The 15,179-nt window shown below is 43.1% G+C and overlaps 1 protein-coding gene across 3 annotated transcripts in view; it reads right to left on the bottom strand.

Moving 5' to 3' along the window:
* Positions 1-15,179, bottom strand: part of CNTNAP5 (contactin associated protein family member 5) — an 857,999-nt gene that overhangs the window by 643,224 nt on the left and 199,596 nt on the right. For all 3 annotated transcript variants that reach the window (XM_070423164.1, XM_070423162.1, XM_070423163.1), the window contains exon 3: positions 12,631-12,824. In XM_070423164.1, coding sequence (XP_070279265.1) covers positions 12,631-12,824 — 194 coding nt within the window. The remainder of the gene's footprint in view (positions 1-12,630; positions 12,825-15,179) is intronic.

Raw genomic sequence — 15,179 nt, forward strand, 5'->3', positions numbered from 1 at the left:
TATATCATTCAAGTCCTGTGTTTCCTCCCCTTGTTTCCTGCATTTTAATAAGACTTTGGCGACTAGTAACCAAACCTGTGGCCTGATCTACGCATTACTATTGTTATGATGTCTAATTCCAGTACCAAAATGTATTAGGAAATAAATGGAGGAAAAACTTTCTAAATCCTCTAGTAATTATCAGAAAGGTAAAACATTTGAAAGATCAACATTTATAATTGAGAATAAATCAAGATGAAACATATAAGATTTAAGGTATATGCATGTATATAAGACACATATACAGCATATTATATTTTACTTTATTTAATGATAAACATATATGTATTTGAGTCTATAAATCTATATTCTTATCATTTACATCCATAAATATATCTACATATGTATCTTTAATATTAATAGTAAAGATATTATGTATAAACTAGTGGCCAAATGCACAAAATTCATGCAGGGAGGATCCCTCAGCCCAGCCTGCACCCTTCAAAGTCCAGGACCCCTCGGAGGATATCTTACTGCTGGTTTAGGCCTAATTGGGCCTAAACCAGCAGTAGGACATCCCTCTCACAATCCAGGACCCCTTGCTCCTAACCGCCCCCCTGCTCGTTCCTTACCACTTGGCTCTCTGCTCCTTAGCACTGCTGTGGAGGTGGGAGAGGCTCCTGCCACCACCGCTGTGCTCCCCAATCTTGAGCCTGGCTTCTGGCTGAGTGGCACTCCTGCTTTGGGAGTACACTGACCATCAGGGGACAGCTCTTGCATTGAGCGTCTGCCCCCTGGTGGTCAGTGTACATCATAGCAACCGGTTGTTCTGGTCATTCCACCATAAGGGTCGCTGGCTTTTATATACTAGTATATAGATATATACAGGGGTGAGCAAAAGTAGGTTTACAGTTGTGAGTACATGAAACAGTTTAATCTTGTATTATTTTTTATTAATTATTATATTTCCATATGACAACTGTGAACCTACTTTTGCCCACCCCACATTAATTTAATTATGAACTCTAGCTTAAATAACAGTATCACATTCTAAAAACCTCAGTATTTCACGCACAGCTCTCCATTTAAATAAGGTCATTTGTAGGCTTTCAAGTTCCCAGAGGAAAAGTTTACAACATTTTCTTATTGATTTGGCCAACTTAACTATCTCAGAAAAGATTTTGTAAATGGGCAGTTATTTTTAAAACTTCTCCACAATGTTATAAGAAGAAAGATTTTGCATTTTTCCTACACAAAAAAATGTGGCTTTCCATTACCCAAAATTGACAAAACCTTTTATTGAGTTGCCATTTAATTGTTTCAGAAATTATCGTTATGTGACAAAACCTTGTCACAGAGAAGGCCCACACCTGCTGCGGCATGAGGAAGGCCCTCTAGAATCATAAGCCACAGATGAGAATCGCCACCAAAGCAGAGGCGGGGCTCAGGGTGTTCCGGGCAGTGGCTCTCCAGCGATGCAGAGGCCAGAGGAGCTGGGCCAGCTGGGCAGGGAGCCACCTGAAGTGCATTTGCATGTGCACATATGCCAGCGATGGCAGTGCAGGTATCTGTGGCTGTGAGTGGTGTAGCCGCATCCAGCTTGGTGGAGTGTGAACTGAGGGCACGGCCGCCAAACAGAGCTCTGCTGGCAAGACAGGGTCCTCCCTGGATTTACGTGTTAATGGCAGTGGCTTAGGATGTCCCTCCCAAGCTATGGCTTGGTGTGGCCTCTGCACACACACGCATGCTTAATTCTCACATACTTACAGCGTTAACACTAACACAGTGTCTGAAATGCAGCACCGCACAGAAATGTGCAGCTGCTGGTGGGGGAGGCCCAGGCATAGAACCGAAGCAGAAGGGACACACCCACCCAGATAACTGGCTGTGGCTGGTGCTGCTCCCCTCACAATGCCGCCTCCCTCCACCTGCGCTGGGATTTCTTCCTGTTCACCCATGCTGCCAGCTATGGGCAGTGAGGTTGTTTAGAACATCGCACTGTCTGCTTGGTCCTCCTCTGCGCATGGCCCCTTCCCTGGGTTATTGCGATGCGTCATAAATGGGGTCGGATAGGATGAAACTGTGGATAAGCCACGGCAAGGTCAGAAAGCTCCTGGGGGAGAACGGATAGCACTTACGCTACTACCAATGGAGTAAGTAGAGTCGGAACCTTCCTGCTGTCATCAGCATGCCCATCTGTGCACATCCCTCCTTGGTGCCGTCCCAGGCATTCATCTTACTTCTAACCAGCGATTTAATTCCACTTTTGAAGTCTCCCTGATTTGGTGCATGCAGCATGTGCCTAACAGATGCTTGCCATCCTAAATTATAATTAGATAAGACAAAATGTTAGGGGCCCAGGATTCTCTGGAAGAGATTATTTTGAGGTACATCTTTCTTCCCATACAGGGAGGCACGGAAGAAGTGCAGGTCAAAATAATTCCAGCCAAATTTTTATTACTCCCTCTCTTTACTTTCAATACTAAAAATTAGTCCCTTTTCTATGGACTTCTGAATTAATTTCCAAAGAATTCTGGAGTCACTAAGAGAATTTTCTCCAGGCTGGAGCGGAGACGATGTGTGATCTCCCTCAGCGCCTCTGCTTCAGCGCGGCCCCAGCCGCAGCCGCAGGGGCTGCTCCGCATGGACACTCCCAACCACCGCAGCTTTGAAACACAGGCCCGCTCCTGCTGGCTCTCATTTTGCTGTGTTCTCTCCTTATGCAGCTGGAACCCATGCTCAACAGGAATAGAAACATGCGGTTGCTTCATTATGCTTTTCTCCTTGTTATCCACTGTAACAGTAAACGTAACGATGCCTGCTGTCCTTCAGGCTTTGAGAATAAACACTCAAGAGGCTCTTCCCTCCTTAGGTTCAGGCCAGGCCTGTAATCTTTCCATCTGGCTAGAGCCAAGCAGACACTAAAGCTTAAAACTTGGCCTCCAGTCCTTTCCTGTAGGTGTCGGTAACTCCCCCAGGCCCTTCCCCTAGCTCTTCTGCCTGCTCCCAGGACTCTCAGCTAATTGGCTCGAATGAGCCTGGGTGCATAACTGGCTTTGCCTGTAACCACGGAGAGAGCTTACCTTCTCCACTGAACACTTATTTTATTACACACACACACACACACACACACACACACACACGCAGAGGCTGATTTATTAAATTTCCTTTCCATTTTGTAAACGAAGCCCAAAGAAGGAGCAGTAACAGCCAGGGTCCTCTTGCTGGTGTTAACAGGTGTATCACATGCCCCTGCCTGCGATGGTGAGAGTAATGGTGTCCCTTATTTATTAAGCACTGTGCGAAGTGGACGCGCACTCAGCCCAGCATTCCTCCAGGTGAGCCCCCAACATTTCCTGCGATTTGTTGTAAGTGCACGTTCTCAGCTCTCCCTGACCCACTGGATCAGAAGCTGTGCTGGGGGACCCAGCAATCCAGGCCTTAAGGAGCCCTTGGGAAAGTGGGTGCACATTACAGATCACAGGTATCACACCCCCTTTCCAGAGGAGAGAACTGGGCCTCCCAAGGTTTTACTCACTTATCAAAGTCACAGAATCTCTAGCTGTCAGACTGTAAAGCCTGAAATAATCGACTTATAAAGAAAAACTATATGAATGGTAAAGACTAAATAAATACAGGGTAGTTAAGAAGATTTCTTCCTCTCAGTCATTATACCTAGAGAACATAATGCAATATAGATACATAAAGCATTTAATGCTTTGTTACATCTTAAAGTTGAGATATTAACTCCAATTTCTCCTAAACTAAGGTAGGTGTCACCAAAATCTAACTGGTTTATACATATTAGTAATACAACATTAAGTTGTTTCCTGTGAACCACTAAGTACCTTAACAATCAGATTAATTTAATCATGGTGAATATGGAAGAATTAATTTTAAGCTGATTATCAGCTTTGTATCAGCTGTTGGGTCATATCCCATCACAAATACAACCAGTTTGTAGGAGAGTTCAAACCTCTGTCCTACAAAGTGCCCCTATGAATATTAACCCTAAAACTACATGTTGACTCCCTGTCCCTGTGATGTGTTTAAATGGCACAGGCATAAATGTGTGAAAGCATCAGCTCCTCTGAAACACCTCCAAGTATTCTGGCACTGAGCAAGGAGGGGGTGGCCTCAGAGAGAGCTTTCACACTGACAGAGGGGGAACAGAGAGCTGGGGGGCTGCCAGCTCTAGGGAAAGACCAGCTGTGCTTCCTCAGGCCCTTTCTGCAGAGCCCCGCCCAGTGACAGACTCTAGGTCAGTAAGTGCTTAGACAGAGCCCTGGGGATGACTCGGGGGGATATCAGGCTTTGAGGGTCTTTGCTTGTCTGTTCTGAGCTGGATCCATCCTGATGGATTTCCCATGGTACTTCCCACTATGTCCCCCAGGGCAGCCCATATACCAAGGAGGCGGAGCGGGGAAGTGGAGAGGAATGCATGCAAAGGGCCTCGAAGGCTGCAGGGGTGTGCCTGCCAGAGCTGGGGAGGAGGATCACCTGGTGAGGTTAAGGGACATATTCAATGCCATACAAGCAGCTTGTGGTGCAGGCAGACTCTGACCTCAATCAAAAGCCTGCATTTCCTTCTAGGCCTCGTTTCCATTGGTCTAGGCATGGTGATAACTGGCTTTGCCTTGGTCTTCATTAAATCAGGGGCGAGTTCTAACATGCTGTGTTTTTATCTGACTTCTTAATAATACCAACTATAATATGAATAGCTGTATTAAAAGCTTATATGTATATGTGTGTGAGAGAGAGAGCAAAGGAGAGTACTATCAACAAAATTTTGAAAAGTATATTTGACAGCATTTTCCTGTATGTAATCTTTGTTATTTAACACAAAGGAATCAAAATAAAATGATTGGCACATAATGAATTACTTGCTTTGGTCTGTAACTAAAGAAGATATGGAGTGTGTGCAGTCTACAATCTCTAACCAGCCATTCTCCAGGCTTATCTTGGGTACCAGACGAGGGAAATTGTGTACCTACATTGATTAATTCTCATACATGTCTAATACATCTTGCATTGAGATCTTGCTTACAGCATTTCTCCTGTTGTGAAGACTCCCCCCTTTCTGTTATTCTCTCCTCCAGCCTTCCTGTATTTGTGGAGTTACTATTAGGCGTGCGGCACTTTATAGTTGCTGAGAAGCCAGAGTAACAAGCACAACCACTGTCCTTCTGACTCATCACAGTCCTTCTCACTCATACATCGCCCGGCACACTTTCTCCACAACTTTGCTTCTGCGTGACTGTCGGTGCCATGCATGCACCTGTGCTGCACTGCAGTGCCATCCTTTGTCTCCTTAATGGTCCCACAGATTCACGGGAGAGATTACACACATTCACGGGAGGGATCACACACTTTCCGGGGAGAGATTACACACATTCACGGGAGGGATCACACACTTTCCGGGGAGAGATTACACACATTCATGGGAGGGATCACACACATTCACGGGAGGGATCACACACATTCACAGGAGGGATCACACACATTCATGGGAGGGATCACAAACATTCATGACGAGGGAGTGATCACATCTTGTACCTCTTTTTTGCCCAACATTTGGCACAGTGTTTGGCATATAATGAGAGTTTAAAAGATATATGTTGATGGTACTCAATTGTTTTCTAAAATTGGTAGGTTAAGAAAATTATATCAAACAGTGATCAATACTCAGGATGTTCAAGGCCAAATCGGCAGAACAAATGTGTATAAATCAGGAAGAGCAGGGCATCTCCAGAGACACTGGGAGTCACTTGAGGATGAAATCCAGGAACTCAAGAAGCTCAAGAAGGAATGCCTTCACTGTCCACATGGGAACAGTGCAGGTGACACCAGGCTTCCCGGGAGAACAGACTCCAGAGCAGGAACATAGGCCACCTGTCACACAAGCTGGGGAGTCTGTGGTGAAGGACTGATGTTTTTAGAAGAGGAAATTATGAGCTAAATATGAACAAATACAAAATAATTAATGTATTCAGAGGGAAGTGATGGCTAGTGATGGTCTCAAATCAGACTTGTGAGGAGGGGCTCTGCATGTGGGGACAGGGGCTCAGTGAGCAGCCTGTGAGGAGAGACCATGCATGTGGGGACAGGGGCTCAGCAAGTAGCCTTACTGCCGTATGGAACTGGGACAGTGAAGAAACGGGATCGACGCCTGTTGTTAGAGGATCTGCACAAGAGGAGGGAGAGGTTTTCACATCGGTGTTGACAGAGCAAACATTGGGGCTCAATGTGTAACCACAGGAGGGACATAGATTTAGCTCCATGTGCATCATCTCTTCCAACTTCAGCTTCATGACCGTTTTATAGAATAATCACATGGAGACTTAGACTGGCTAATTCTAACCTTTTCTCTGAAACTAGTTGACAAAGATCCACTGTGCTAGTGACACGTCCTGGGAATTTTCATGCCCACTGGTTTTCCCAGGAGGTTGGCCAGGCTGGGTTGAATTCCCACTTTGTTTTAGCCCCACAGGCTATTTCCCTACGTAACAAATGTGTCCTGAGGCCCAGCCCGAGTTGCAACAGCCCTTTGTCTGAGAATACTGGGTCTGCATTCCCATGCCAGCACTGCTGGCTAAGGTCTTATCAGGTGATTTAGGGGATCAGGCTTCATAGATCCACAGTATTACTTGTGTGATATGGGCTGGGTTCCTGGACCTTTCTAAGCCTCCATATCTTCTTCCATACAATAGAAATGAATCATTAGGATTATTTAGAAGATCTTAAATGATATCTTTAGTAATCTTACAAAGTACCTACTCATAGTGAATTTATGCTACAATTATGTGTAGCTGACCCACAGAATTGAGCATCCAGGGATATACACCCCAGAGACATGAACTGGGTTCCCTGTAACTCACTGGATATATAATCTAAACTTCTCTCACTTCATTTGTAGGTGTCAGCCTTGTAAAAGACCTTCCTTTAATCAACGGCCTCAGCTCTTTAAGATTTTTTTCTCCTCCACAATGGTTCATAACAATGTGACCCTGGCATCCCTCACTGAATGAGCCTGCCTATGTTATGACATCAGGAATGATTAGAATGGTACCATCCTATAATGTATGGGCTGCATCAGACAGAGGCTGATTGTGAATGCTAAAATAAATGGAAACTTGGGAGAAATGACTGAACATATAGATAAATCAGACCACTAATTCTTCATGGTCAGTATTGAGGAATTTAACATCAGCAAATACTTGTCTAAAACCAGCACTCCAGAGGGTTCCCTAGAGTACCTTTGCAAAGGAAAAGTAAAACAAGTTATTCCACAAAGATGGACATTCATTTACCATTTATTATATGAGAATTGACTAAGGCAAATGGTTATGAAATAGAGAAATTGAAAAATCCAGGATCTTTGCAGATTTCTTCCAGTTGTTATATACTCTTATCTTCATAAAAAAATGCAGAAGGGCCAAAACCGGTTTGGCTCAGTGGATAGAGTGTCGGCCTGCGGACTGAAGGATCCCAGGTTCGATTCTGGTCAAGGGCATATACCTTGGTTGTGGGCACATCCCCAGTGGGAGATGTGCAGGAGGCAGCTGATCGATGTTTCTCTCTCATCGATGTTTCTAGCTCTCTATCTCTCTCCCTTCCTCTCTGTAAAAAATCAATAAAATATATTTTTTAAAAATGCAGAAGGAGGATAGTAAAAATTACCAATGTGTTTAGGTAATCATAGAAAGTTTGAGCACATTTACATATGTATAGAAGTGGTCAGGGAAGGCAAAGATTTTATCCTATATGCTCAATAAAGTCCTAAAAACTAAAATAGATTGAAAATGGGGATCTGTTGATCATGTATTATGTGGTATTGGGGACTTAGGGAAGACTCCACTGTGGCTTCTGCACACTGAGTTCCTCTGGTGAAGTTTCTAGATACAGGAGGTTAAGAGAATTGAAATGCATGTCATCTTACACATCCAAAAAAACATGGCAAAGGGTGATTGGATTCAGGGACTGTGGCATTAGAAATTACCTTTGAGATGAGAGAAATACACTGTAGCATGTGGTAGAGCCTATCTTGTGGGTTGAAAACCTTGCAGTTGCTTCTTGCCTAGTCATAAATTATTAAATTCCTGTGAGTTCATTGACTATGCTGTTGTAGTTGAAATGGATGCCATCAAGGAGGATATTGGAAACAAAATAAATGACATATTTGTATCCTCATATAACTTTTTTGTGTCCATACCTAAAATATTTGGCATTACTAATTTTCCAAGAAAGATTGGGGAGGTGGGTTGCTTAAGAGAAATACAACTAAAATTACCACTGAAGTTTTACTATTGACTGAAAGGATGGAGATAGTCTAATATGAGAAGGAGAATAGTTCCTGGATGACTTGTCTAAGACCATGAGAGGTATCGGTAAGGTGATTTCAAAAAAGGACACCCTATATTAAAACACAAGCATGAGTCTGTGAAAATTTAGACTGAAAAATACCAGAAAATAGAGAAAAGTGCCAGTGCACATAGGAAAATGCATTTTAGGACACTTCAAAGTTGTATATAAAAAAACAGGTGGATTGATGAAGGGTTTGAGCATTCACAAGGACTCAGGATATAAGATGATTCATGAATACAAGAGACACAGTGATTCTTTCTCCTGGTTTATCTTTCAAAATGACAGAAGACCCCGGTCTGGGTGGATTTAATTAGAGAATTAGAGGTTCCTTTGTTCCAAATTCATCCATTTTACCATACATCAGCTAAATGGTGCTGCTCAGAGTTAGAGTCTTAATATCTGTAGTGTCTACAAAATCAACAAGGAAGAGATTTTGGGTCTGCTAAGATTCTAAAATTGTTGCTAAGTTTGTCACTGAGACACCTTCACGCCTGAGCATTTAGTAAAGGGGGTGCTGTGGCTTATTCATAAATCAGGACGCATCACTAAGCGCTGCGTGGTGGCCTCACTCATGAACATCACTTTCTGCCAGAGCAGAAACACTACAAATTGGATTTTCAGGGCATGAATATTTGCTACTGTACATTGAACAGATATATGTTCAGGATTCTTGTTCTAAAGTGAACGTTGTAAAATCAAATACATCTCTCAAGTCCTGGTAAATTGATATCCATCCATGGTGCATACTGCAGTGGTATTGTTTGGTAAATCAATCTCAGAAAACATTCAAATGCCTTATCTTCTAAAAACTGAGCATCTTTAAAAGACCTTGTGAGAGCCTCATTCAAAAGATTCTCCACATCTTTGATACACCATCCCTAATTAAGTCAATATTTGACATTGACATTTTTACTTGTTAACATTTTTCTAACAAGTTAAACTTAGAGAGTTTTATAAAAGAACTAGTGGCCTGGTGCACAAATTCGTGCACATTGAAAGGAAATTAATTAGAAGAAATATTTTAATATTGCTATTCACCCTTTCTCTATAATAGAAGTGTCAACCAAATTCATGATCAACAAAAACACATTCAATTGGCGCCAGAGAGAGCTTTAATATGTATCAGTCATGGGCGAGTCTACTTAGCCATATATATATATATATATATATATATTAAACTTAATTAGACCTGCTTTCTCATTTAGCTAAACTTTTTCCAGCCCAGTTGAAGCACCCCAACTTCTTTTACAGATAATTGTCAGCAACACAGCAGTAAATATTAACATGAAACACGTTATTATTATAGATCAGGCAGGGAGAACAAAAAGTAAAATATTTAACTGCAGCAGTGTTTGACTATATTCTGTGCAGTGAGAAAACCTAAAGTCATTTGCAAGGTCCACTATTTCTTACTTCTTTTCAGTTGGGTCAAGTTTCTAAGCTTTTTAAATCTCCGTTTTCTGGCTAATGAAAAGAAAATAGGATTTCACCAAGTCTCCTATCTACCTACTGTAGGACTTCTGTGAGGATCAAATGAGATGGCAAGGGAAAACGCTTCACAGACATTTGGTTAAAGTGTGAAATGTTTGCACCTGGCTATAAAGCAAGTCATGTTCCTGGGCTGAGGAACCTGCAAGGAGGCTAGTTGCTAGGGAAGGAAGGCCAGGTGTTGCTAAGTGACACATCATTACCCAGAAGGACACTTAGCATATTAGCAATATATATATATATATATATATATATATATATATATATATTTGACTATTGTTCTCATCTTTTTCATGAGGCTATCTCTGATAAACCCAGTCTTATTTCTAATATTAAATTTGAAAAAAATAGTAAAAGCTAAAAACTCCCAAGAAAATTGATCCATCAACGATTTGATAGAAATATCAATGAATATTAGCTACAATTCCTTTTTCCACATATATGTGTATCCGTGAAGTGTTTGTTTGATAGCCTGAGTCTCTGAAGGGTGTTCCTGATGTCTGATCAGCTGAGAGTTAGAGCACTGTTCATAACCCAGAGGAGCCACATGGATACTGTAGCTGCTTTTTCACACTCTGGAATTTAACACTGTTCTTACAGAGTGGTGCTGACAAAGTTTACATTTAATATGAGAAAATTAAATGATTCAGTAAAAATTTTTAAAGTCATGTGTAGTGAAGGAGAAATAGAAAGCATGGTTTCACAATCAAGTCTATTTAGGATAAATCCTAGTGTTGTGTTCTGGCACCAGCAGTTTCTGGTTCTACCAGCTTGGGTGGGTGGCTGTTTATAGAAAAGTATATAAGTATACATACATATATTTATATGTTTGCTTACAAATTTGACCTGTAATTGGTGTTCAGTAGCTGTTCGTTTCCTCAATATTGATATAAATGGATATACATTTTTCCAAATTTGAGTCTCATTACGAAACATAACTTATCATGGTGCTTGTGTCCAATGTCACTGGATTCGACTCTTTCAGCTGGAATTGTGAATATCCCTCCACAAGCCACTTCTCCTCCCACTGTTTGTACCTGAAGGGCCGATCCTGAGGCTACTGGCTCTCCAGTGCTCTGCAGGCATTGTAAGGGCCAGGGAGGCCAGAGTGGGAGTGACTACCTTGCTGCACAAATCATTCCCTGCCTCTCCTTCTCTGCCCACCCGGCATCTTTAGTCTCCCCGGAAATGTGAAGGCTGAAGGCTGTTTTGAGGGGAAAGCAAGGGATGGAAGTAGTCTTCTGCCCTCCAGATCTAGAAGCCCCAGTCACCCTGCAGCTCTTCAAATAACATCCTTCTTACAGTGTGTCCAGCAACAGCAGCCTGGAGGCTGTGAGGGCCTCCCAGACAGGCCCTGTCCTCAAAGTGCCTGGAGTTCCTTGGAAACACAGGTACACCAGCAGGGACAAAGGAGGGAAACTGCAACAGCCAGCCGTTCAGGAGCTCAGAGCCCGGGGAACTGCTAGTCCTGGCATCATGTCTGATCCCGAGGACGGGCTGAACGATGGCCATTGGCTTCTAAAGATTATGAAACTCATGGCTTTAAAAAATTAGACAAGATGTCTCAAAAATGCACTTCACTATGAAAAAACAGCCAGTCGGACTAAAAACACCAAAGGAAATAAATAGCCCCCATCTACTTGTCACTCTAAAGCCAACATAAATCCTTAAAATTGTTCCTTAAAATGGAAGATGTGCTTAATTCCTATTTCAAACCCAAAACAAAACTAAAACCTGTAAAAATGTATGGGGGCTTCAAAATTGAGAAAAAAGTAGAATAGTTTCCAAAAGTTTAGTTTTAAAAAGGAAGAAATCCATGATCTCTGTATTAAAACCTAATATTACTAGTGACTGAGAATAGATATGATGATAATATTCTCAAATTCAGTCTGCGATCACAAATCTTAACCCTCAATTTACCATTATTTTCAATTAGAAATAATGATAGTTGGTCAATCAAGAAATAACAAAGAATAGAAAGTAGATTTTTCCCATTGAAGTGGGGACAGCATAGAAAAGCACACGTGCAAAACCACAGCAGTTTGACAAGTGACGTAGCAGCGATGCCAGGTGAGAGCTGAGGAGACACGAAAAGGAAAGAGTAGCCTACCAGTTGCCAGATCTTCACATGGTATGTGTACTTAGAAAAACACACACATCTGGTGATGTTCTAAACCAAAGGTGACATATAATAGCACAGTATTTGGTTCAGGGCGTGAGCATCTGAGGACTCCCCGCGGGCCCTTGCCCGCAGCCTGGTCAGGGCCTGGCACTGCCAGGCACACAGTTTGGGGCTGTTCTTTACTTCCAAGCTGAAGATGGTTTATGAGAATGGAATGATTTTGAATGTATATTTGTTTTGTAGTTTTCAGCCTTTCAATTGTTTCCTCACCGCGGATAAAAGCTGTGGGCACAGAAACAGGTTCTCATGCCCAGATTCAGAAGATGTGCAGCTTTGCTCTACTTTGTAATTGAGCTAACTGGGTCACATCCCCACTGACAATCAGACTCTGATGATGTATTTCTGTTTTTATAGATGAAAGAAGTGAGGCGCTGTCCATGAATTACCCACGATCCCAGAAAAGCAGGAAACACTAAAGTTTTTGCAACAGACATCTTAATGTCCTAAGACCTGGAGCCATGCTGGAGCCAGGCCTATCTATGGCCTAAATATGTGTGGACGAGCACTCAACAGCTAGTAAGCTACCCCCAATCTGGACACAGAAAAGTGGCAGACAAGATTACCAGTGACCATGATCACATCTCGGGTTCATTTATCTGGAGAAAAAGATGTCCTACCCAGATGCTGTCTTCTTGCTGGTACTGTTTCCAGTTGTGTCCTGTGTCACTGAACAGGAGGCTGTAGCTCGTTACCCAGTCAGAGCTCCCGTATCTCCCCTGCGTGGCCACTGCGGTGACCTCCACTCTGCCCCCCAGGTCCATCTGGAGCCACTGCTGAGCGTTGGAATCTTCCGGGGACCACCCGCCAGCTCCTGCAAGAGGATAGGACAGAGAGGAGGTGACGTCTCACATCTCAGGACTCTGATTCTCAAGGAGAAATGAAACTGTGTTCAACTAGGACGTCTTTACCCCAAACACATTCTGGCTCTGAGCTTAATCCCCTGGTGATTTCTTCACCTGGCTGTCAGCCTCATGGTTGCTTTCATGGAGTAAGATTTACCTCCAATGCTGTTTCCTCCATGATTCCTTCTCTCTGTCCTCAGTCATCACCGTTTCCATCTCCTGCATTCCTAGTGGAATTTTTTTTTACAACCTTTAACATGTCTTACATCCTCTGCTTCACTAATATCCCCTTCCTTCCTCTCATTTTTCTTTTAGCCCCAGTTTTCCTTTCTCTGCTCATTTCTCTCAAAATGCATCCTATTTGGAGACCAGTGTTTTGCTGTGGGAAAATCACTGACTATGCCTCTGAGAGGTTTGTACTCATTCATCCACCAGAAGCACACTGGGTGCTGAGGAGAGAGGCCTGCGAAGGCAAAAGAGCAAAGGGATGGGGAAGGAAGGGTTACAAGAGGAGAACACAGGTGCAGTAGGAGCACACAAGACAGATGGACCTGGGAGATCGGGAGGCCTAAGGACAGTGATGTGGGACTGCAGCCTGAAAGAGGTATGGCTGCTTTCCGGGCAGACGAGGCAGGACAAGGACACGTTGGAGCGATCAGCCGGAGCCAGCAAGCAGCTGCACATACCTCAGAGACAGGGAGAATGCCACACTCCTGGGCCTGCGTGTCACTCGGGGTGCTGGACACGCAGGGACAGTCTAACATGGGACAAACACCGTTGGGCCCCAGAATTTCCATATTTGACACACTGGAAGTTTGCAGAAACTCAGTATTAGCTCTTGCTTAGTTGGGACACCTGTGGCCTAAGGTTTCTGTCTTTATTTCACATAGGAATAAGTAGGTAACATGCCTTAGTACTGACTCCAGAGTTTACAAAACTTCCGAACCCTGAGCTGGAGCGACTGCAGGATGCCCCATGCCACGAGTGGGTGTGGGGTGGGAGCAGCCCTTCCAGCACCTTCCTTGGGGCATCAGGCCCGGGAGCTAACTGCATTTTTATTTAGCGGGGATAGCAATAAATGCCATTTATTTCAGCCTGTGTCACTGACAATCATCTTAGTGATGCCAGTCTACTTTCCTGCTCTCTTCAGATGAGTCAATTGGACTTCTTGGTAACAAGAAGTCTGAGCCTGGCTCTAAAATCAACAGAGACATATCCTTGGGTAAGGATTAAAAAAAGAGAAGAAAAGATGTGAGTGGAAGGAAGGTGTGCCACGTGCAGGCCATCAGCCTGGCCCCATCGCCTCTCCTCCCAGGGCTGAGAGACACGGTTGTGAGGGACATGGTTGCCAGCAGGGTCCTGGGTGATGGCAAAGCCTCAGCACGCGGAGGAGAGCATCTGCTACCTGCACACCTGCCTCACCCAGGACACGGGTGAAGACTCAGCAGCTATCATGTCTGTGCCGTTGCACACGAGAATCCATGTGCTGCTGCAGGTCAGCCTCCCCCCGCACACAGACAATACATACCCTGCGGAGTGGCAGCATAATCCCCATAACATGGGTGAGGAACCTGAGGTCCAGCAAGTTTAGAACACCTGGCTCTCAGGATTCAAGCAGAGCTATTTGAGACTAATATGTAACAGGAAAAAGAAAAAAAAAGAAGACGGTTTCTTTAAAAAAAAAAAAAACACAGAAAATTAATAAGGATGAAAGGCAATGGGAAGAGGCATTTAAGGAACCAGACCCTCCAGCTCTGTCTTAACCTCCATGGGCATGGTCTCCAATCAACACCCCCAACTTCTCAAAACTGGCAGGGAATTTTGAGAAGATTTCACACTTGCAAGAAATCTAAAATTACCCTGAAGCTCCTCATTATTTCCACTTCATCTCTCCATTTCAAGAGGTCTTTCTTCTTAGGCGAAAAAAGCAAAGTTGTATAAAATACATGATATTAACAGTATTAAAACATGACAGAAAAAAATCTATATGGTGAATTCTTCTGAGTGGTGAAAGTGCACCTTCCAAATGAATTCTCTGATTTTTGCACGTAACATATTTTTTACTATCAGTATGCCTTTCTTTTACAAACTGAGGTATCTTTAGCCATATCTATATGGTTTATTGCACAAAGAGTATATGTAGCAATTGGACAGCTGGTGGTATGATATAGGGCTTATGACTTTTATGAGACTCCTTAAACTTTATTTTTCTTTCACCCCCAATAATCCAGAGCAAGTCTTCGTAGTTATTCTTTAGAGTGTTTTCCTTCATTTATTCTAATTATTTTTCTCATAGGCATGTATTATAAGACTTACGTTGAGGA

This window comes from Myotis yumanensis, unplaced genomic scaffold, assembly GCF_028538775.1.
Source record: "Myotis yumanensis isolate MYYU_CA2020_CCGP unplaced genomic scaffold, mMyoYum1.0.hap1 SCAF_8, whole genome shotgun sequence".
NCBI lineage: Eukaryota > Metazoa > Chordata > Mammalia > Chiroptera > Vespertilionidae > Myotis > Myotis yumanensis.